This window comes from Chenopodium album, chromosome 17 (assembly GCF_948465745.1).
Source record: "Chenopodium album chromosome 17, dcCheAlbu1.1, whole genome shotgun sequence".
Taxonomy (NCBI): domain Eukaryota; kingdom Viridiplantae; phylum Streptophyta; class Magnoliopsida; order Caryophyllales; family Amaranthaceae; genus Chenopodium; species Chenopodium album.
Window position 1 is genome coordinate 48,313,559 of NC_137850.1, and position 24,409 is coordinate 48,337,967.

Consider the following 24,409-nt stretch of genomic DNA (forward strand, 5'->3'; position numbering starts at 1 on the left):
ACATCAAAGATTTAAATGTACAATAAAGCCCAAACTTTTATTTTAACAGGTGAAGGGCTGAAGGCCCGCATAATAAAACACACAGGCCTGCGGCCTACCAACTAAGCATTGGGCTGACATACTCCTACTATGAAGATCTCATGTACTGTACCAGCCACCAGGTACGTACATAAGTACATAACCAAGATGATTTAGAACAAAAGGTAATCCAAAGATTCACATGACCATGTTTTAGACAAGATACAATCTTCTTTGTTAAAATCTTCAAATAATAGTACTACTTATATGTTAACCATTATTAATCCACCTATTATGTCTGATTTCTATATAGTTCAAATAAAACTATACAAAGTAAGAGTTTGGGTTCTTATGAGCCTCGACGAAAATCATGTTCCGGTGATGAAGAGGTGTATAATTTAAAGGGTAATGTTATATAAGTATTTAAAATACATCCTTTTTTAGTATTAAGTTGGGAATTTATCGATAATTCACGAGTAAATCGATATAATAAATGTTTATTAATTGTTTTTTTTTCATTTTTAGCTTCTTATATGCAACTCTTAGAGCTGCATATACCTTTTTTCCTAATTTAAATATAAGCTGAGAAATATCTAAAATAAATAAAAGTTGCTGATATCCATTCCAAGTTCGTTCCAACTAATTGCTGATGGAACATTTTCCCACCAAAGGAGTTGAAGGGATATAGGACCTAATTATATCAATATTATATTATATCATGCTTGCTGACTCTCTCTATCTGAATACCATCAGTAGTGCTTTCTAAAGAAGAAAAATCATATCACCAAAAGATAAACAATATAGGTGGCTGCTAATTAAAGAAACAAACATATATAGGTAAGCATGCATTGCGTTTGTTCACTGTCATCACATATATTGATATATATATATACAAGTAAATATTTTATCACTGTGGCACTGAAAACTCTTAAAACATTAATAAACGTCAAATAAAGCCCTGTACTATAAAAACCTAAAATGACGTTCCTTCTTAAAACCAATTGGCAATAGGAGTAACATGTTTAGATTATGAACTAAATCAAACTCTTTGGTTTATTTTTCAATATATGACGAACAATACTCAAACTTACACTTAACAAAGATAATGACCACTAATATAGGCATGCATGCAGTGATAATGAACAATAGTCACACTTACTTACACTTAAAAATAAAGATAATGACGTGTAAGTTTATGGCATACAATGAGGGTTGTGAAAATTGTAAGATTGTGTAAAGAAAAAATGTATCCCCTCATACTCCGTATTTAAATTACTAACTAGTTTGGAGTCCGGGCGATGCCCCGAGTTATGTTTAAATACAAAATGAAAAAATTATCTTGAGTTTAAATAATATTTTAGAACCAATGCCTTAAGTTTAAATAATAAAATAAAATGGTAAAATTAGTTGGAGATAGAAAGAGAGTTGCAGACTTGCAGTGGTATTTGTTTTACAATTAAGGAATTACATATAATGTTTAATATAATGAAAAGTTACAATTCATATATGAATGTTAATTAAGCAATGAAGTGACAGTAATTGCGGAATTGTGGTAATGAACAGTTGGGAATTTCAAGGAATATAATGGTTCAAATCTAATTCAAATACTAATGTGTTTTCATGTCATCATCTACGTGGTGTTATGTCATAAATGTTATGATGACAAAATATGACATATGTCATCGATATATCAATCCCTTGGGTTTTAATAATATTTATAGATTAAATGGCGTGCAAATATACAATAAACGTGAGGTGGTATGGTGGATGTCAAATTTGACTTGAAGTTTTTTCATGTGTTTTGAGTGACTTTTTATTATGAAGCGCAGCCACATTTCACAAAGGGGTCAATCATGCACTTTGAGTTGAAAATTTAAGACATTAATAAATACGGAGTAATAATTTGGTGAAAGAAAATGATTCTTTATTGTTGTTCTCTTAATAGTCTGCCTTTTGCACATAAATACGTACTGTGCCAGTTAGAATGTTGCTATCAGTAAACTGATTTTGTCACTACCGACAGAGGTTACTAAATCTTTGGAGGCTGGAGAAATTTTAAACCTTTTATCAAATCTCGACTTATCTACATTGATTCATTGTGTGTTAGTTCCAAATTTCTCACACAATCCAATTTGGATTAGCGGGATAAACATTTTAATAATTGGGGTCAGGGAAGTAAGGAGAGCCCCTAGATTTTAATCTTTATAACATTTTTAGTGTAATATTTACAACATATATAGACATTTGAAAGTAGAGAAAAAAGTAAGGAAAGCCTCACTCCCAAATATTCAAACACTCTCAGTTGATAATTTTGAACCCTAAATCTCTTAATCCACGTGAAGTATAAAGTCTTATTAAGTAAGTCAAACTTCATTTGGTCTTACTTAATGATAATAGAAGTGTAATAACCACGGATATATAATAGTGTAAATACAAAACTATTTGTTGATTTGAAAAATAAAATTCAAACTGTTCAATAAGAATATATTGATTAAATATAAAACATATAAGTAATAAGAATACATCAAAACGGTTACGGTAGCTCCATAATCAAGTTCCAAGTATTGCGAAGGTTGTTTGAATGAGGTTGATAAGGCACTATGCCAGGCAACACTTGTTAGGTATTCATTTGATGATGTTCATTAGTTCATAACTTCATATCATCATACAACTTGGACGTCATTATTATGCCAAACTGTCTCCAGTCACTACCATACGAATCTTTATAAATCTTTTTAAAATTTTATAATTTAGAAAAAATAAAAGTATGTTGCTACCAATAATTGTTTGGTATAGTGCCTTGTATTATGGAAATTATAATGTTTTTGTCGATTACTTTGTTTTAGACTAAATTAAACTTATTTTAATTAACTTTTCATGTATTGTTTAAAAGTCCTAATTAATAATAATCAAAATGAATTTTCCACTTTAAAATTAATTGATATTGACATCGTTTTCAACGTGGAAAATGGTCTTATGTTATGTGAAATTAGTCTTATATAAAAAACACTTGCAAGTAAGTTGCAAGGAGAAGCCAATGTCAAAATTAATATGTAGAGTACGTGAAATAATCATTTCATTATGTAAAAGAGAGTTTCTTAAAAAAAAAAATGTAATGTACTATATTTTCTTTATGTCTTAAGCTAATTCCTTTAGAAAAACTGAAAAAATCAACTTATACAAAGTATTAGGACGTGTTCGGCACTAGATTTTGAGTAGCTTTTACAGGTTTGACTTATTCAAACCACTACTTAATAAAAAAAGTATTAGTGTTTTGCAATGTAGTAGTGGAATAAGAGTTTTGTGGTTGAAGACTTGAAGTAGTAGCTTTTGTGAAAAGTTACAATTATTAACTCTTTTGTGAAAAGTTAGGTAGCTGTGGAATTTTTTCTTTTATATTTTTAGAATTTCGCTACTAATAGCTAGTCAGTTACTTTACCAAACATTCATACCTAATTATTTATTTTCACAGCTTTCATGTCATAAAATTTGATCTCAAAATATAGGTAATATGTCCAAAATTTATACAAATAAAACTAATTGACATCCACAATACCATGATAACAAAATTCACCGTTAATAAACCATTATCTCATAAGTGCAGTTTCACCAGGTCATTATAATCTCGATCTCCACTATCTTCAACAAACGAAAAATATTACGAAGAAGAAATAATCAATAGGTTTCATAGTAATCATATATATATTTTTTTTCTAGACATAAAATTAGTTTTTTTTTTTTTTTTTTTTTTTTTTTTTTTTTTTTTTTGAAAGAAAAGAAAATAGTATAATTTTAATATCCTCATTAGTATATTTTTTTTTGAGAAATATAAAGATACTACGTACCTAGAGAAATACTTAGGGGTGTAAATGAACCGAGCCGACCAATAAACTACTCGGGTTCAAGCTCGGTTGAAGCTTGTTCATGTTCGTTAATTTAATAAATGAGCCGATCTTGAACAAAATTTGAAGCTCGTGTAATAAATGAGCTTGAACATGAACATACATATGCTCGTTCAGATAAGTTCATGAACAACTCGTTTATTTATGTTCACGAACTACTCGTTTATTTATGTTCATGAACAAGCTCGTTTATTATTGAATTATATAGTATCTTAATATATGATTACCAATTTACCATGTATAATTCAAGAAAAAAATTCAAATTATATCTTTGACTTTGATTACTCGTACAGTGTAAGAAAAACTTTCCAAACAAACAAAGCCTAAAATTAGGGGTGTAAATATAGCTTAATTGATAATATAAATTGATTGACGTTACAATTGTTGATTTAATTTTTATTGTTATAATTGGGATTTCATTATGAATAATGCTAATTTTGAGATTTTCGAATGTCAAAAGTACAAAGCTCATTTATTATTAAGCTCGTTTATTAAAAATGCTCGTTCACGAACATATAATTTACTAAATGAGCTGAGGTTGAACAATTTTTTGAGCTCGCTTGAAAGCTCGGAATCATACTCGGACTCGCCTAAATTAAATGAGCTTGAACATGAATAAGGTAGTACTCGGCTCGACTCATGCTCACCCCTAAAAATACTTGTATATGCTTAGTCGCCCTAGATAAAAAAGGAAAAGGAAATGGTAGTACTCCGTGTTCGTAGTATATTACGGTGCAGGATTTTGCCAGCTTTGATAAAATCAGTATTAGTTGGCGGGCCAACGACAATATGAACCAACCACCCCTGCTTCCTTCTTTTATTTTTTCTTTCTCCCTTCCTTCCTTTTTTACCTTAATTACGTTATCAATTAAAATATTCGAGGACTCACGTACTTATTATCTAAACTACATTATTGATTTTAAATAAAGAGAATGACTACTTGGTGATATGGAGTAGTATTTTCCCCACTTTTCTCCTTAATTATAACTTTATATAATTAATCATTTTCTTTAATTTGCATGTATTGTTGTTGACCAAATTGTTTATAAATGTCGGCGAAACATATTGTTAAAAAAAAAAAAATCCCAGCTTGCAATTGGGGAACGTTAGAGGAGACAACTAATAAACTTATATAGAAGTATACTATAACAACTTATGACCTGTAATTTGTGAGTACTGAGGAATAAGTAAACACTATTATGTCTCCAAAGACTAGTCACTTAATGCTTCAAATGAATTCTGTTTTTGCCGTTTATACAATTGTCAACATATAGGATAGAGGACTATAACTTATTCAAATTATAATTATTGTTTCATACTTTCGTATTTATTTATTCAAAGTATGTTTTTTTTTTTTTTTTTTTTTTTTTTGAATGGTCATTTTTTTTTCGAAGGTCAATAAAAAGAGATGCTTGTAAATAATCGAGGAAAATATACAACCATGTACAGTTAGCTCTCAATTTATTTGATGAGTTATGTTAATCATATACTACATCCATTCTTATACATTGAATTGGTCATCATTTAATGTATATAAATATAATAAATACTTTGTATATATTACAAGAATTGAGAATTATCTATCAAATATTTTATACACAAACAACGATTAATACTATTGATTGGTCTAACTTGCAAATACAACCAACTAATACAGTGTTTTATAGCAAGTATATAATTATTCCATAATTAACAACTACCCCCTAAAAACTAATAGCTTATCGCCAAACAAGGCCTATGGGGTGCATCGAGGTCATTCTTTCTCAATGATTGCCTATGGATTACCTTTCAAGTTTTTTTATGTATCACTCGATCTGATACTATCGTTGATCATATAAAAAAAAAGGTGCACCTTTGATGTTAATCTCTCTTAAGAAAATTGTGAGTATTATATTCTTTCCTCAATCTTATCATCATAAAGGATGCATCTAATGAGTTTCAATGTTCGAACGACCTAATTATTAAGCTAATAATATATAATTAGTTTCCCATGTGATATTCAATGCAATACAATTTACATACATTTTTTTTTTACAACACAATTTACATACACTTTGTACACGTATATATGGAGTATATGACTTATATGATTCAAAATTCAAATTTTATATGAACTTATTTTGCTAAACTTATACACAGAGTATCTAATAAATAAGTTACTAATAAATAAGTTTAGAACACTATTATATATATTCTATTTCAATAACATAAACTATACAAGTATATGTATTTTTTTTTTTTTTTTTTTTTTTTTTATTTTTTATGGAGACAAGTATATGATTTTAGATAACATTTTTTTTTTCTATGACATTGTTAATCTTATAATTATTAGTAAAAAGAAAAGAAAGACCAATAACTAAATACCAACACTAGCTCTCTTCTACAAATTAGATTTCTCAATTCTCATTAAAAAATCCTAATAGAATTAGTTTACCTTTTCCCTTCATCATCTTGTCCCACTTAACAAAAAACATGGAAAATTATTTAATAATTCAACCAAAAACACAACACAATAATAATAATAATAATAATAATAATAATAATAATAATAATAATTACACTGCTGCGGTTAGGGTTCTTTCGTCTTCTGGTCTTGCCCCTTACAATGATGCTACTCTTGCAGATTTGCAAGCTAAGCACCCTTCCTTTCCGGCTCCTATCTTACCGGATATTCCAGTTGATCAGCACCTTATTGCTACTCCTGCTGTTGTTTTGGATCAGATTAGGGGTTTTCCACGAGGTACGTCATGCGGTAGAGATGGCCTGCGTGCTCAACACCTTATGGATTGTTTGAGTGGTGCTGCTCTTGCTATTTCAGATGAGTTGGTGGACTCTATTACGCAGGTGGTTAATCTTTTTCTCGCCGGGAAATGTCCTGCTGAGTTGGGAGAGTATATTTCTAGTGCTCCTCTCACACCACTTGTTAAGCCTGGAGGTGGTATTCGGCCTATTGCTGTAGGTACAGTTTGGAGGCGTCTAGTTTCAAAGGTTGGGGCTGCTTTAATTGGTCCGCGTCTGGGAAGCTATCTAGGAGGTCTTCAGTTTGGTGTTGGGGTGCCGGCGGGTGGTGAGGCTATTCTTCATGCTGTTAATCGTTTGGTTGAGGCGCGTGGTGGTGATGTTGGTCTCTCTATGTTGTTGGTGGATTTTAAGAATGCTTTTAATTTGGTAGACCGTTCGGCTATGCTGCGTGAGGTTCGTCTCCGTTGTCCAGCTCTCTCGTGTTGGGTTGAATTCTGTTACTCTACTCCAGCCAGGCTTTTTTATGGGGAGCATACCTTATGGTCATGTCAGGGAGTGCAACAGGGTGATCCTCTAGGCCCTTTGCTTTTTGCTTTGGTTCTTCATCCTTTAGTGTGCCAAATCAGGGATTCTTTTGACTTATGTTTGCAAGCTTGGTATTTAGATGATGGCACTATTATTGGTGACACCTTAGTGGTAGGAAAGGTTTTGGAGTTGATTTTGGCGGAAGGACCTCGTCTCGGACTCCATGTCAACGTTGAGAAAACAGAAGTATTCTGGCCCTCGGAGGACCCTCGTAGTCGTCTCGTCGGTGTCTTTCCTCCGGATATTGGTCGTCCTGTGCATGGTGTTAAGTTACTGGGTGGCCCTGTCAGTGCTGATTCCTCTTTCTGTGGTGAGCTTGTTTCACAGAGAGTGTCGAAGACCGTTGTGCTACTGGATGCTGTTGCTAAGCTCGATGATCCCCAATGCGAGTTGTTGCTTCTTCGTGCGTGTACTGGGGTTTCAAAACTCTACTTTGCTATGCGCACTTGTCCTCCTCGTCTTTTTGAAACAGCACAAGTTTCTTTTGACTTGGCCCTTCGGGCTTCTTTGGAGCGCATTGTAACAGCTTCGGGGCCTGGCTTTGGTGATTGGCAATGGCGACTTGCCACCTTACCTTTTTCTTATGGTGGTTTGGGTGTCTATTCAGCGGGTGATGTTCGGCTTTATGCTTTCCTTGCATCGCGTCTGCAGTCTTCTGGTCTTCAGGCTACGCTTCTTCGCCATTCTGGTATTGTTGGTCCGGGACCGGCCTTCGATGGTGCTCTTAGTCTTTTTAACAGCGCTGCGGAGACCGACCTTTTGAGTAACCCTAGTGAGATCGCTGCCCCCAAACTCATGAAAAAGTTGGCAGATATATATTTCACGAAGGTCACTGCATCTGCGGATTCCACTTTCTCCTTAACTCCGCGTCAGGTAGCCTTATGGAAGTCCCAACAGGGGGATCACTCTTCGGCCTGGTTGCGGACGGTCCCGATATCGGGTTTGGGTCAGACTATGAATGGTAAGACTTACCGTAGTGTTCTTTGCTACCGGTTAGGTGTTCCTTTGTTCTCCGTTTCAACACCGTGTTCTGCTTGCTCTAGGGTTTTTGACGGGGATATTTATGGGGATCATGCAGTGTCTTGTGCTGGGATGGTGGGTATTAAACATCGGCACAATGTTGTTCGTGACACCCTTGTTGATATTTGTATTCGGTCTGGAATCTCTGCTCGAAAGGAGGTTAACATTGGGTTGATTGGAGGAAACGACGGGGCTCTACGACCTGCAGATGTGCTGCTTTATTCCTGGGATAGAGGCCTTGATGTATGTGTTGATTTGACGGGGTCTTCACCTTTGACACAATCGGGGTTGTCTGACTTCGTTCCTGGTCGTGTTGTGTCGGCGGCGGCTCAGCGGAAGCGGGACAAGTATGGGGCGCGTTGCAGGGCTATTGGCTATGGTTTTCTTCCTTTCTCCTTTTCTTCGTTGGGGGAATTAGAGAAGGATTCTATTGCGTTGCTGAAGCGGGTTCAGGCGTTCGCTAAGACTCAGGATATTGGTGCTCGTGCAGCTGCTCACATCTTCAGCAGGATCGGGTTCGCTATAGCTAGAGGGGTGGGGGCCCAGATTGTATCTCGGCTCCCTACCAATTTCTTGTAAATTGATTGACTCTGTACGTTTTGTTTTTTTTTATAATAATAATAATAATAATAATAATAATAAAAAGGCAAAAAAGGATTCCCACCATCCTCCTCCTCCTTGGATTTATTGCCTGCAAAACCACCCTTCTTTCTCTCTCCTCTTTCTTTATTTTGCTTTCAGTTTCTTCTTCCTCTTTCTCTTCAATCAAAAGAGGAATAAAGAAGAAGAAAGCAAAATCCCCAAAACCCTTATCCATCCTACCCCAACAACAATAATAATAATTTCTCCAGAATCTTTACCCCTTAAACTTATTTTTTCCCCCTAATTTCTTGCTTTGGGCGGCTAAAATTCGATTATTTCAATCAATTTATAATTGATTTGAACTATTTTTTTGAATTTTAAGAATGTTGGTCTCTAATTCTTTTGATTTATGGCAAAGGGATGCGTTTTTCTCTGCTGCTGAAGAAGTTCAAGAATCTGCCGACATGTATGTTTACTTATTCTAGGTTTTTTCCGATCTGGGTTTCCTTTATTTTTTTCATGGATTTTTGATTTTTTTTTTTCAATTTTATATTTTTTGGGTGGTTGGTAAAAGAGGGTTTATTGTTGCCAGTATTTTATGGGTTGTAGTTTTTAGTTTAATTATATTAATAAAGTATATAATATTGCATAATTATTGCTGTTCATATAATTATTTTTGGGGTATGATCATGATGCTGTACAAATTTTAGTCAGTGTGAATGGATTTTGTCTGTAGATGTTTTCTTGTATTCTTTATTGAGTGTTTTCGGATTATTCTATTGTTTTATATACTTCGTATATTTTTTTTCAAACTATGTTAGTTTTAGAATGAAATTATGAGCATCTTTATTGAGGTAAAGAGTGAAATTGAAATGTATCTATGGTTGGAAATGAATCTGTGAGTCCAGAATCTTAGGTAACAATTAAAATTTTATAAGGGGTGTTTTGTAATTAATTCAATGGTGTTTCCTTCAGCTTGGAATCAGCTTATCGATTATGGATTAGACAGAAGAAAGATGGATTATCTTCGAATGATTTAGATGAGCTTCGTCGTGAAGTTCAAACAGCTCTTGGCACTGCGAAATGGCAGGTACTTGCCAATATTATTTCTGTTTAGCTGTTCTAACCGTATGTACAAACTGTAGTATGTTGTCTGATTTTGATGTTCGTTTAAGTTATTTAGTAATAATTGTTTTTTGGTATTAGTTGGAAGAGTTTGAGAAGGCTGTGAGGTTAAGTTATGGAAATTGCCGCGATCATAGTAGAATGGCAAGGCACCAGCAATTCCTTGTTGCCATTGAAAGCTTGATAACCCGTGTTGAAGATACATTGAGTGATACATTGAATGAGGAAGGAAAGCAACCATTTCGATGGGTGAATTTGGATGAAGATGAACGAGATGACCTGGCTATGTTCCTCTCTGGTTCTGAGACATTCACTAAGAGTGCTAGAAATAAAATTGCAAAATCTTCCAATAGTTTAACGGAAGAGAATTTATGTAAGAAAAAGGATTTGGACTTTGCTGCTTGCAGCACTAGTACCAGTGCAGCATCCAACATGCAGGGAAAAGGTTCACTTGCATTAAAAGATGATATTGTGATTAACATGGAGCAACCTATTTCTCTCATAGAATTAAGTGCAAGGGAAGCACTTGGGACACGGGGGGATGTGAATTGTGACGCTGATAGAACACGCAGTGCAAAGAGGACTCATATATCACCAAATTCTGGTTCTTTAAAGATTGTGATTCCTGACGGAGATGATAATATGAGTACTATGTCAACCATCGAGGCCACACCAAAGGTGAAAGGCTTCAAAACGTCAAGTTTACTTCAATTCAGAGGAATTAGTTGCATTAATAAGGTTAGTTGAACTAATCTCCACAAATTGACGGTCAATTCCTGCAGAATAGTGATTTAAATATTTTAGTCATTACAAATCAACCATTTTCCCCCTCAACTCTTGCACTTGAAAAAGAAATTTTATAAATTTTTAGTTCCCAATTGCTGGCCTTTCCTCCTCCTTGATTTATTCATCTTTCTGCTCTGTTTTGTTTGATCATTCAAAAGCTTTTACAATCTCCAAGCCAAAATTGTGGATTTATTAATTTACTAATGAAGTTCTGGATAGCATTGAATTACATGATACTGCTCTACACCTGTCCCCTGCCTCTCTTGTTGATTGAAGTTATTGCAGTATGTTAGAATTGAAATCCTTGTCATTTAGGGGATCACCCCTCTATCTCTTGTGTTATTTTGATTAATTATTCATTGACCATGACAACTACAAACTACCACTAACAATTACTGTATTACTTTTTGCAGCTTTTTACATGCTCCGGTGGTTTAAATAATAGGATGCAAGGCTCAAGACGCTTGCAGTTGAGCTCTTCCATGCGACTCATACTCATTTTGATGCTATCAATTTTCCTGCTGGGTAAGTACATTCCTTAAGAAGTCAAAAAATTAATCCACTGCAAAGTTTGCTGACATTAAAACCTTTATATTTCATAATCTACCTTCTTGTATGCCTTTGTTCCTCCCTCGACTAATGAGATATAGTATGTTTATACGTCACACTATTATATTGCCCAAATGCCTCCGAATAAGCTCCTGAACAGCATTGAGGGATTTGATTGTACACAACCTTATATATAGTGAAGAGTGGATTCCTCCTTTAATCCAATTGTCATCACACTGACTGCTTTTACAGAAAATCAACAATTAAGCACATAAATTTCACTGAATCCAGTTCATTGTAATCCAAAAGAATAGTAAATCTTTGGCCTCATTGAAAATGGATAATGATTTGTGGCTTATACCTTATAGTTGAAGAAAAATACATCTTTTGGAAAGTTTTACTATCCTCTCGAGTAAAGCTGGAAAGCATTTCAACTTTATGAAACAAATGAGAATGCATTTCCTTTGAAGGATGATTGATGCTAGGAAATTGAGTGCCTTACTCATATTTATATTGCTGACTAATTTGAAAACTTAGTTTTGAATGGAAATTTCTTCCTTTCACCTGTAAGCCAAGAAATGTCAATAGGTCCTTTTTGACTGAGCTTCATTATCCGAAACATGCAAGATTGCAAATTTGCCAGTGGATGATGTTGATGTATTCTGCCACTGAGCCTTCATTATCCTTCCGCTTTTATTGATTTATGAGCAAGGTTATATGTTAAACATTTGTCAAATTGTCTTCATTTGAAGATTGGCTGGTATGGGTATGTGGCCTATGTTGTTTTAATGCATGTCTCATAGCAGCCTGTATGATAAACCTCCATATCTTGTTGAAGGACATGAAAACATATCACTTTTTTTCCTCTGTAATATCCTGCGTGTCTGAACTTGAAATATGTCATTTTCTGTGTAGTATTCTTATCTTACCTTTGAAATGAAGATCTAAATGTTTTGTCTGTCTGATTTTTTGCAGTACCCTATTTGGTTCACTCAAACTGAAACGTGATTATGCTGCTAGGTCAAATACGATAGGTATTTCTGCTTTTGCATCTTCGTATTACAAGTCGTGAAATCTGCCACTAAATGTGTGCCGTACTGTCGTGTCATCTCAGATATGCCAGCATGCAGCATGCTGGCATGAGCTTGGATTTCTTTTCTTGTCTTTCCTTGCAAAATTATGATCTAAATTTAAGTAAAGTTCAGCTTATTATTACTACACCCAAAATAAAGCTCCAACACTAACTCTATAAAAATGTACTCCGTATCATCAATATAGCATCGTATAATATTTTATAGAATCAATACAATGTTAAATGCTTTATTATCAATGTAACTTGAAGCTAATGTGATCCTGTCTCTTACGCATGAATATTTTAAAAATGTCCTAGATTTTTCATTGGTCATATTACAGATTTGAGTATGGCATGGATTCATGGAGTATTCATATGAACTTATTATGTTATGGGATGATTCACTTATTATATTAACTTGCAACCTGTTGGTTTGTCACGACATCAACTTGTTCCAACTTAAAGTAGGATACAAAGAAGTCGGTAGATAACCGTTCCGTCTTACTAATCATTATATATGGTTGTGCTTTATATTGACAGAGGGGATATGACTGCTTGGACAACTATTACTAAATTTTGTTTCTGATTCCAAAAAGTTGTGTTTCTGTGCAGATGTGAGTAGATTCTTCCACATGATACAGAGAATTTATCAGCGTCCTATGTACCAAAGGCCATGCTGTCTGATTTGATTCACATTTGCTGTCTGGATTGCTAAGCCCCAATGATTAAAGGGCTTTAACCTTTTCCTTCTTATTTGATGGTGATTTAAAATTACCACTTAAGTGTAGAAGTTCAGGGTAACGAAAAAAATGATTTGTAATAGACCATTGTACATCGGAATGAAATTATAGGTCCGTTGCCACATGTGTAATATTATCCCTTTTCAGTTAGTCTTGTACATAACAACATTCATTTCGGTGTTGCTTTACTTGGCTAAAGCACGCGCAATTGGTCTGATCTTTAGCATGTTTGCAAGTATTGCAATTGATGAGATCCCATACTCAACAAAGTGCAAAACCTTATAATCTCACCGGCTTTCCGTTAACACTTGATGAACTCATCTTTCTTCCTCAATGGCCAAACCAGTTGTTTTGCGGAGGTAGTACACTTCTTCATGCAAACATACTCTTAGCAGAAGAGAAAAAAATAACTTTAAATATATACAAAACGACTTGCAATTGATGAGATCCCATACTCAACAAAGTGCAAAACCTTATAATCTCACCGGCTTTCCGTTAACACTTGATGAACTCATCTTTCTTCCTCAATGGCCAAACCAGTTGTTTTGCGGAGGTAGTACACTTCTTCATGCAAACATACTCTTAGCAGAAGAGAAAAAAATAACTTTAAATATATACAAAACGACTCCGCTGGGGATCGAACCCAGAATCTCTGGTTTCGTAGACCAGCGCCTTATCCATTGGGCCACGGAGTCCTATTGTTAGTTACAAACACAATGTCAATAACAGCTAATATAAGAAGCGTATAACTTTAAGACAGCAATAAAAATAAAAAGAAAAACGACTCCACTGGGGATCGAACCCAGAATCTCTGGTTTCGTAGACCAGCGCCTTATCCATTGGGCCATGGAGTCGGGATCGAACCAGAATCTCTGGTTTCGTAGACCAGCGCCTTAACCATTGGGCCATGTAGTCGTAATTATGGAGATGCGGGGTATCGATCCCCGTACCTCTCGCATGCTAAGCGAGCGCTCTACTATCTGAGCTACATCCCCTTTGGTTGATTGTAATTAGTGTTGATTCTATTCTACTTATATTTGTCAACGAATTGAGAAAATGGTGAAATTAGATCTACTTGTTGATAAACATGCATGTTTTGTTTCTTGCCTGTCAAAACCATCAACACACATCAATGGCTTGTTCTTAAGGCTCAATCCTAGTATCCTCCCATTATACTTCATAATCACCTTATGTAACACATAACTACATAAGGGTTGTATTTAATTATTAAAAAAAAAAAAAGTCAATGCTTTTATATTCCTTTTATATTCCAATCATTTTAAAAAAAAATTTAGATTCGTTACTTGTGACTTACTTTATCCAATTTCAATTTAAGGCAAAGTCATGCAATATTTTCACCGTAGAATATAGAATAGAAGTCAAATTAAGTAGTTGTGTCTTGTGTGTTCGTTGCTTGGAAGAGTTGGAACCCATCATTTTTACAAGTAGTAGCATTAATGAAACCCTTTCTCCGTTCTTGTGTAGATAGACATTCCCTATATAAACACACCCTTTTATCTCTTTTCCAAACAAACAAATTTATCAACAACTCATTTTTTTTAGGGAAAATTTATCAACAACTTTAAGCAACCAAATTTAGAAATACATGAAGTTAATATTTGTTATTTTGAAATATTTGATATTCACATCTTATGTGGCAAAGTTGGGCCTTGGTAGGGCTGATTGGCCCGAAACATCAACATGGGCCAAAACTGAACTGTATAGCCATCATGAACACAAAACTGTCCTACAATTCTACTTCCATGAAATTGCAATTGGCAACTCTTCCACCGTTGCGTTGATCGCCCAGGCCCAACCCATTGACCCGAACAACTCGTTCGCCTTCGGTAACTTGTATATGGTCGACGAGCTACTCACTGTGGGTCCAGACCCAAAGTCCAAGTCAATAGGCCGGGCCCAGGGTTTCTCTGGCTCAGCCTCCCAACAAGGTGTGAACTCTTTTATGGGCTTGTGTTATAGCTTTGTTGATGGGATTTATAATGGGAGCTCCATCAACATTTTGGGCCGGAACTCGATCTTGAACCCGGTTAGAGAAATGCCGGTTGTTGGTGGTACTGGGCTTTTTAGGATGGCCCGTGGATATGCAATAGCCCAAACATACTATTTTAATGTTACTTCTGGGATTGTTATTGTAGGGTATAATGTTACTGTTGTTCACCAATAAGATGGATTTTTCATTTTTGCACATTCATTAAAACATGCACAACAGTATAATGTTACAATGTTACTTGTAGAGTTGTATGTTGTATAATCTTTTCTACACAAAGCAAGAAATGGAGTGTACATCAACTACAGGTAGTATTAAATCAAATTAATGGTTGACTTTTTTATTTTATTATTTTATAATACCTTCACCAAAGCACTATCTTAGATTAATTTTCACATTTTTTTTATTACGTTGTCCTAAATTAATTCCCTACATTTTTTTTTTATCTCTACGTAATTTGTCACATAAATTTTTTTTGAATTTTTTTGTGCTAGTTAAGATAAATAAAGGGAGTAGCTTAGTAAGCTTCAATTGGAATGGGATGAAAACTAATTTGTTAAATAATAATTATTTGCATAAATCAAACTAAATTATTAGCATTACGTACTAGACTAGTTTTTTTTTTTTTTTTTTTTTTTTTTTTTTTTTTTTTTTTTTTGAGGAATGAGTGAAATGACTAGAGGATTAGAATTTGTTATATACACCCAGGTGTATATAACAACCTCTCCTAGAGGATAGAAGACTTGAACATGCCAACATGTTAATACATACACAATTATTTAAAGTTCGTTATATGAATATTAATACTATATATAATTAATAATAATTGAGCAAGCTGATGATGGTTAACATTTGTATTAATTTAAGTATGAACGAGGTTTTATTTATTTAAAAAATGCAAGGTAGTGCCGTAATAAGTTGGTTGGCTAATAATCCAGCTAGTTAATCAATGGAAGCTAAGGTCAACTTGTTACAATCAACCATGCATTACAGATTGTTATTGTAAAGGTTAATACTATATTAGACTTGATTAGAACTCATTAAACCTTATTTAACTTATTAGACCTTATCAAATTTATTGGACCTTAATGTAACTTATTTGAACTGATATGAACTTATAAATCTTGAAACCTATTTTGATAAGGTGAAAAGTACACGTTCTTAAGAGATTAATGTAACTTATTTGAACTGATATGAACTTATAAATCTTGGAACCTATTTTGATAAGGTGAAAAGTACACGTTCTTAAGAGATTAAAATAAGGTCAAGGAAAAAAAGGTAACCTTAACTAAATTTTTAACTAAATTTTTTTTACTTATTAATTATAAAGTTCAAATTACTTAAAAAAATTAACTAATTCAATTCTATTAAAAAAAATAAAATAAAAATAAAATAAAATAAAATAAAAACTAACCAATTATCTTTAATACTCCGTAGGCAAGATAAGGCACCATACACATATTAATCAGCTTACAAACTTAATTTTAAAAAATAACCGTAGACACAATCTGTCCTAGAAATAAAAATTCAAACGATCAGTTGCCAGTTGAGAGACGACAAAGAAGATAAGGAAAAAAAATTAATCCATATTAATTAATTCACCTATGATTGATGATTATAATAAAAGCTAAGGCAATTCAACCCTGAGAAGTACTTGTCTTTCATAAGTTGCTACTCACAATATATAATAAGCCACTACCAAATTAAAGCTTTACATATGTTCCTTATATAACGGATAAACCACATAATATAATTGCAATTACAAACAAACCAATTCAAATAGGAAGAACCATGACAAAATCAATAGAATTCACTATTGTCACATTATTTGTGATATTGTCATCCTATATTGTAAATGCAAGTTTTGCTAAGACATGGGCAAAAACTGAGCCTTATGGCCACGAGCGTAAAACTGTCCTACAATTCTACTTCCACGACATAATGAACGGGGACTCCCCGACTGTGGCCTTAATCGCGCAACCAATAGGAGGCAACAACTCGGCCTTGGGCTTTGGCAGCTTGTTTATGGCTGATGATCCACTCACCATAAGCCCTGAGCCGACCTCCAAGCTTGTTGGCCGCGCACAAGGTCTATATGGTGCAGCCTCACAAGAAGGTGTGAACTTGATCATGGGTTTGAATTATGGCTTTGTTGATGGTATCTATAATGGGAGCTCCGTGGTTATTTTTGGCCGGAACTCAATCATGAATCCGGTTAGGGAGTTCCCGGTTGTTGGTGGGACTGGGGTTTTCCGTATGGCTCGTGGTTATGCCGTGGCTCAAACCTACTTCTTTAACCTTACTTCTTTGAATGCAATTGTTGGATACAATGTTACAATTTTTCACCTTTAAGAATTATTTCTTTCATCTTTCACTTTGGTTATCTTTTAATCTATTATGCATGTTGTGGACTAAAAATAAAAAGGTTTGATCTGATTGTGTACACTTATGTTCGTTGTAACTATTCAGTGTTACTGACTTAATTACTGGTGTTCGTTACTTTGCTCCTAGTTTGATCATTATTTAATACTTATCTCCGTTTTTTTTAGTTGACATGTATTCCTTTTTAGATAGTTTATTTTAGTTAACATACATGTTTCCTTTTTGAATGGGTAAGTTTTATACCTTGTATTTACTAGTGTACCCCACATATCGTTATCTCTCATTCCTCCTTAATATGTATGTGTGCCTAAGTTGAATGCGTCAACTAAATAGAAACGGAGGAAGTAATAAGCTGGTTACTTGATTAGTGTTGCATTACAATAATTCAATATGGAGTATTCAATACAGTAGTTAATTTAGGAAATTCTCTATATATACAGAGTACTTCCTTGTATAACAACCTCATGTTTTGTAACATTCTTAAGTGACCAAAAATTATATATTGAATTTTTGATTTTCTATAGTAGTGACCCTCTTCAACAATTTCGTGCTTAAGTGACCCGAGACTTCAAAATAAAACAATAGTTTGATTAAATAAAAAAACGTCAAAATAAAACATTAGTTAGGACAGTTTTTTTTTTTTTTTTTTAACTTCAAAATTTGATCCTTAAAAGTATAATGACACCTAAAACTTTAATCGAATAATTTTTTTTTTCGCAAAACAAATCAAAATATGTAAATCAAGACATTTTTCTTTCACCTAAATTCAGACATTATTAAGTCATTTTTTGCTAATTTTGACCTTTGAATCTTAAGGGCTTAAACATCCCTTTAAAGATTTAAACAAATAATTTTTGTGCTGCCAAATCGAAAAATACAAAACAAATTTAATGAAATGTAGAGCCTATTATGTACACCCGGGGTCATTTGCTCATTTAATCAACAAATGAGCAAATAATTTTTACACATTGTTTGATTAAATGAGCAAATGACCCCGGATGTACATTACACTGGGGTGTGTGTATATACGTAGTAACAAATTCTAAATGAAATGATACATTAGAAAATAAATTAAAAGTAAAGTGGTACCATGTGGATCCAAACAAAAAAAACCCTTTATTTTAGGTCTTGTTTGATAAAATTAGCAGTAGCGGTTAGTTTTTAGCGATCAATTAGCGGGTAATAGTTAGGGTAGTGAGTAGCTGTCAACTAGTTGTGGATAGATGTCAAAGTAATTGTTGATAGTATGAGTGTTTGACAAAAGAAGCAGTTGCACTACTAAAATACGTCAAAATTCCTATATATAAAAAGTAACTAAATTTGACAAAGGTTACGTGTTACTTTTAAACCCTAGTATTTTTTTAACGTTTGAGAAGACTTACCTCACTCTACCACTATACCGGTGCTCAAACTGCTACCTTGTCAAACACTCATTTTTTTTTTCTACCTCAAAAACTACTGCCAAACAAAGTCTTAATCTAGGGTTATAAAACAGTTTAGTTTTGGATGAGGTGGGCTATTAAATAATTGCACATAGCCTTGGTTATTGGGCGGATCGAGTCAGGGTCGGTGCGGATCGGGTCACATTTTATAGGGTCAATAGCGGGTTGATGATGGATGGGTTAACAAAATATCAATTAAAATAAATATTGAACAAAGTCATTATTAAGTATATATGAATACAAATTTATCTATGTAATTATTTTTACATTATCTATTTTGTTTGACTATTAAATTGAAAAAACATTTTGGCCCTATATTAACCCTATCCAATAAGGGTCATGTCGTTAAAAATCCTGTCCATTAAAAACCCTTAAAGTTTGACCCTGACCCTATTATTATTAGGCTACTCTACCCAATAACCAAGATGTTCAAGCCTAGCAGGTCGGACGAGGTGGGCTCTAAAACACACATGTTGGATTTGCTTAAACAACACAGCTAATGACAAATTTGCCCATTTGATTATTTCTGAACCGCCTGTTTTTCTTTAGTTAAGTACTCCGTAGTTCTGGGATTAACTACTTTGAACTTTGAACATCCAACTTCCACATAATTTTTACGCAGCCGAAAAATAAATAAAAAAGTTAAAAAAAAAAAAAAAACATAAATTTTACTCAGCGTATTTCTTGTATTCGAATGGGATTCTCAAATTCTCGTTATATTAAATAAATTTATTTCTTTTGTTTCGATCTAGTATAGAATTAATTGGTAATTTAAGTTCATTAGTCGATGGCCACCACAAAATTGCAGAATCTTCATCAATTTGATATATTGAAGGTTAGTTTTTTTGCTTAAATTTGAGTGTTCAGATTTGAGAGCTTAAGTAATTTTGGAGATATATACTTCGTATAGTCTTAATTTTGATTTCTTGAAACCCCAAATGATATACAAACCTGATGTTGATGTCTAGCTCAAATTCCCAATACACATACAATTTTCTGTAATTTTGATTCTATGATCTCCTCTTGATTTGACATACAATTGGGATGATGTCTTGGGATTTGAATGTTTTATGAATTACCAGAGATGTAAATTTCGGGATATGTTTAGCTGAGATAATAGAAAGTTAAAGTTAAGATTTTGTGTACTTTTTGTTAATTTTTCTTCTGGGTCTTTGTTTTTTATTGTTTGATTTAGTGAATATTGTTGCTTGGGACATGAATATTATTTTATTATGCGAAGATGTAGAATTTTGTAATATTTGTGGAGTTTTTAGCTGTAAAGATTTACCAGTATAAAGATATGATTTTTTGTATTCTGAATTGACTGATAACTTGTTCTTTGCTTGAATTGTTTCTGATAGATATTATAGTTTACGATAATATTTGTCGCAGAGCTAGGATATTTTGTATATATTTTTGATATATTTTGTATACTTATCTTACTAGATTCCTAACGAGATTAGGACTAGAATTGTAACTCTATATATTATGATCAATGGTACACACTCCAGTTTGAGGAGTTTTCCCGAAATCCAACATGGTATCACAGCTTAGGTTTTCGATCCCAAATTAATTTTTTTTTTCCAACTTCCCTTGGTTTTTTTTAATTTTTTTAATTTGGGACCTTCGTTTCCGCAATTTAATTTTTTTCCTATTTACTGGTTAATTGATTAACCAACTACTTTTCCTACTTTGTTTATTCGTCAACCATTGTGCAGCAAATCAATTGTTTTGTCTTCTAGCTGGCAATTGCTTAGGATTAACTGCACATCTTTACGGACTTTCTACCGCCATGGCTAAAGACGATGAATCCACCCCACCACCTCCTCCTCCACCATCGACGGAATACCATCCGGCCCTCTCCGTCAACAACATCAAGAACGCTATTCCTTTGATTCTTGATCGGGAAAAGGTTCAATACTCGAATTGGGTCGAGTTATTCGAGGTTCATTGTCATGCTTTTAACGTCCTTGATCATATTGATCCAAAGACTCCCCGTCCAACCGATATTTCAACTACTTTGTGGCTCCGTCTTGACTCCATTGTTAAACAATGGATTTACGGCACTATCTCCACGGACCTACTTACAACTGTTCTCTGCAGAGGCGACTCAGCTCAGGCAATTTGGGACAAATTGAAGGCTTTATTTCAAGACAACAAACACACAAGAGCCGTGTATCTTGAGAACCAATTCAATAGCCTTCATCTTTCAAACTTTTCGGATATCAATTCGTACTGTCAACAATTGAAAATCCTCAAAGATCAATTAGCCGCAGTCGATCAACCGGTCACGGAGCAGAAATTGGTCATTAGACTTGTGTCTGGACTAGTGAACACAGACTATGACACGGTGGCTGCCATCATACAGCAGACCGACCCCCTACCCTCGTTCGAAACTGCTCGTTCTCGTCTCCTTCTTGAGGAAACGAGACGTTCGAACGATCAAGGCTCGTCTTCGTCATTCATGGCTCAAACCGCATCCACCACCTCACAAACCACCACGACGTCGCAGTCTCAACCGCATCAGCAGCGGCCCGGTGGAGGTAATGCCGGCAGAGGAGGGGTGCGTGGTCGGGGTAAAGGTGTTGCTAGCAAGAATGGTAAAGGGCGTGGCAAAGGTGGAAACAACAACAACACTCAAACACAATCCCAGCAAGCCCAACCTCCACCTTTTAATTGGGCCGGCTCACCTCCGGGCTATGGGCAACACCAACAGTACCCTCAACAACAATGGGCTGCTGCCCCTTTTCCTTACCCACAACAGCAGCAGTCACGGCCCACTGGCCAACCTCCTAGAGCAGCCTACATGGTCCAGCAACAATACCCAAGTTCCTTTTATTCGGGTTATCCACCAACACAGTACGGGCCGGCAATGACTCCTACAGAGTTGGGAAACTCTTTTGCCACCATGAGCCTTCCGCAAGACAACTCTTGGTATGTGGATTCCGGCGCGACGGCTCATATGACCAACAATTCAGGTACTCTCATGCCTCTTTTTAATTTGAGCACAAACAACCATATTTTAGTTGGTAATGGTCATCGCATTCCGGTTACAGGTTATGGTCATACTACCTTACCTCACCCTAAACCCCCTCTTGCACTTCGTGATGTTTTATTAGCACCTCAAATTGTTAAAAATCTCATCTCTGTTCGAAAATTCACTTCCGATAATTCTGTGTCCATTGAGTTTGACCCTTTTGGTTTTTCTGTGAAGGATCTTCGAACGGGGAAAGTACTAACGAGGTGTAATAGTTCGGGGGATCTTTATCCAGTCACAACCACTACCAATCCATCTACGTGTCTTGCCACTTCACTCACTGCAGCTGCCTCACCCTCTTGGCATGATCGTCTAGGACATCCAGGAGACTCAGCTTTAAGCTTTCTTAAGTCTAGAAAATTAATCACTTGTAATAAGGAGCATAACTCTATTTTTTGTGTTTCATGTCAATTAGGAAAACATGTTCGTTTACCTTTTTATGATTCAAATAGTACTACTTCTACAGCTTTTGAAATAATTCATGCCGATTTATGGACATCTCCTATTCGTAGTACTAATGGTCATAAATATTATTTGGTGTTATTGGATGATTTCACTCACTTCGTATGGACTATCCCACTTAAATTCAAATCCCAAACTTTCCAATCCTTTTTGAATTTTAGACAATATGTTGCCACTCAATTCGAACGACCTATAAAATCCTTTCAAAGTGATCATGGTAGAGAGTTTGACAATGATCCGTTCAAATTGTTTTGTGCCACAAATGGTTTAGTCTTTCGATTTTCTTGTCCACACACCTCATCTCAAAATGGGAAGGCCGAACGCATGATTCGTACTTTAAACGATGTTTCTCGCACTCTTCTCATTCATGCCTCACTCCCTCCTTCCTATTGGGTTCATTCCCTTGAAACGGCAACTTACCTTCTTAACATCTTACCCACAAAAGCCCTTTCTCATAGTACTCCTGCTCAAGCTTTGTTTCGAGTAACACCCTCTTATGATCATATTCGGGTATTTGGTTGTCTATGTTTTCCTAATCTTTCGGCTACGGCCCCTCACAAGTTAGCTCCAAGATCCACCCCATGTGTCTTTTTGGGATATCCCGCAAACCATAGGGGTTACAAGTGTCTTGACCTTTCCACAAATAAGATCATTATTTCTCGACATGTAAGGTTCGATGAGTCAACTTTTCCTTTTCATAATCTTGCTAATTTTCGAACTACTGATTACAATTTTCTTGATAGTGATGATCCTAGCCCATTACTCTCTCCACTTTGGCAACATCACATGCCAAATAGCCCAAATCATGGAGTGCATACCCAACCTCAAGTGCATATGGGCCCAACTATCCTAAATCAGCCCATAACACCCACTACTCCCCCTTTTCACGTGAATATTAAGGGGACTTCGCAGCAAGGCTGCGATATGGGCTCAACACCCACGGCCCACCCATGGCCCACTCTGCCCATTTCACCTTCTAGAGCTGCTGGGCCCCTATCCCCTTCTTCAGGCCCACACTCCTTCCCTTCTTCTTCTGGGCCTTCCTCTAATGCACAGTCCACTACTCCAACTTATACTCCCCCTCCGTTGCGTGGCTTGCAACCCATACAACCAACTCGACCTCCACCTCCTTCCCCACCCATTACTCGTAGTAAACGGGGTATTTTCAAGCCTAACCCAAAGTATTCTTTGAACTTGTCTGTCAATACCTTGGGTCCCCCTCATAAAAAATCACCACTTCCAAAATCATATAAACAAGCTTTAAATGACCAAAATTGGAATGCGGCGATGAATGATGAGTATAGTGCTTTAATTAAAACAGGGACATGGGAGTTGGTGCCTAGGCCTGCGGGGGTGAATATTGTTAATTGTATGTGGCTTTTTAAACATAAATACAAGTCTAATGGTGACCTTGAAAGGCACAAAGCTCGTCTTGTATGTGATGGCAGGTCGCAGGAAGTTGGGGTGGATTGTGATGAGACTTTCAGTCCGGTAGTTAAACCGGCCACTATTCGCACTGTTCTCAGTTTAGCTTTGGCTAAAAAGTGGTCGATACATCAATTAGATGTCAAAAATGCTTTTTTACATGGCGATTTGCAGGAAACTGTTTATATGCATCAACCTCCGGGTTTTGTTGATCGGAAGGCTCCCTCTCATGTTTGTCGGCTACGCAAGGCTCTCTATGGTTTGAAACAAGCTCCTAGAGCTTGGTACCAACGTTTTGCGAATTTTCTCATCAAATTGGGTTTTGTCATTGCCAAGAGTGACAATTCTCTTTTTACTTTCCGGCAGGGTAATGATATGGCATATTTGCTCTTATATGTTGATGATATTATTTTAGCTACCTCATCTAACAGGTTGCGTACAGGAATTATATCTCAGTTGCAAACTGAGTTTCCTATGACTGATTTGGGTCCTTTGAGCTATTTTTTAGGGATTGCGGTGACCCGCAAACCCT

General features: G+C 35.2%; 2 protein-coding genes, 3 non-coding genes and 2 pseudogenes across 5 annotated transcripts; 4 read left to right on the top strand and 3 right to left on the bottom strand.

Moving 5' to 3' along the window:
- Positions 1–8,945: 8,945 nt before the first annotated feature.
- LOC145590034 (uncharacterized) lies at positions 8,946–13,291 on the top strand. The gene is made up of 6 exons (XM_081646767.1): positions 8,946–9,315; positions 9,825–9,939; positions 10,056–10,712; positions 11,174–11,285; positions 12,285–12,343; positions 12,994–13,291. The coding sequence occupies exons 1-5, from the start codon at positions 9,233–9,235 to the stop codon at positions 12,308–12,310; spliced, it is 993 nt and encodes a 330-aa protein (XP_081502893.1). The 5' UTR covers positions 8,946–9,232; the 3' UTR covers positions 12,311–12,343; positions 12,994–13,291.
- A 452-nt stretch (positions 13,292–13,743) lies between these two features.
- On the bottom strand, positions 13,744–13,816 carry TRNAR-ACG (transfer RNA arginine (anticodon ACG)). Its single transcript has one exon. It is a non-coding gene; the product is annotated as a tRNA-Arg (tRNA).
- Positions 13,817–13,902: 86 nt separating this feature from the next.
- TRNAR-ACG (transfer RNA arginine (anticodon ACG)) lies at positions 13,903–13,975 on the bottom strand. The gene has a single exon. It is a non-coding gene; the product is annotated as a tRNA-Arg (tRNA).
- A 68-nt stretch (positions 13,976–14,043) lies between these two features.
- Positions 14,044–14,116, bottom strand: TRNAA-AGC (transfer RNA alanine (anticodon AGC)). Its single transcript has one exon. It is a non-coding gene; the product is annotated as a tRNA-Ala (tRNA).
- A 554-nt stretch (positions 14,117–14,670) lies between these two features.
- On the top strand, positions 14,671–15,347 carry LOC145588324 (dirigent protein 22 pseudogene; annotated as a pseudogene).
- A 1,573-nt stretch (positions 15,348–16,920) lies between these two features.
- LOC145589213 (dirigent protein 23 pseudogene) lies at positions 16,921–19,980 on the top strand (annotated as a pseudogene).
- A 765-nt stretch (positions 19,981–20,745) lies between these two features.
- On the top strand, positions 20,746–21,629 carry LOC145589214 (uncharacterized). The gene is made up of 2 exons (XM_081645762.1): positions 20,746–21,496; positions 21,607–21,629. The coding sequence occupies exons 1-2, from the start codon at positions 20,746–20,748 to the stop codon at positions 21,627–21,629; spliced, it is 774 nt and encodes a 257-aa protein (XP_081501888.1).
- The last annotated feature ends 2,780 nt before the right edge of the window (positions 21,630–24,409 follow it).

Bases quoted from the DNA above. Each gene is read 5' to 3' on its own strand.
- LOC145590034 (XM_081646767.1), top strand. From the start codon at position 9,233: ATGTTGGTCTCTAATTCTTTTGATTTATGGCAAAGGGATGCGTTTTTC. The intron at 9,316-9,824 runs GTATGTTTACTT...TGTTTCCTTCAG, and splicing joins GTTCAAGAATCTGCCGACAT to CTTGGAATCAGCTTATCGAT. The intron at 10,713-11,173 runs GTTAGTTGAACT...TACTTTTTGCAG, and splicing joins GAATTAGTTGCATTAATAAG to CTTTTTACATGCTCCGGTGG.
- LOC145589214 (XM_081645762.1), top strand. From the start codon at position 20,746: ATGGCTAAAGACGATGAATCCACCCCACCACCTCCTCCTCCACCATCG. The intron at 21,497-21,606 runs GTAATGCCGGCA...ACACAATCCCAG, and splicing joins TCAGCAGCGGCCCGGTGGAG to CAAGCCCAACCTCCACCTTT.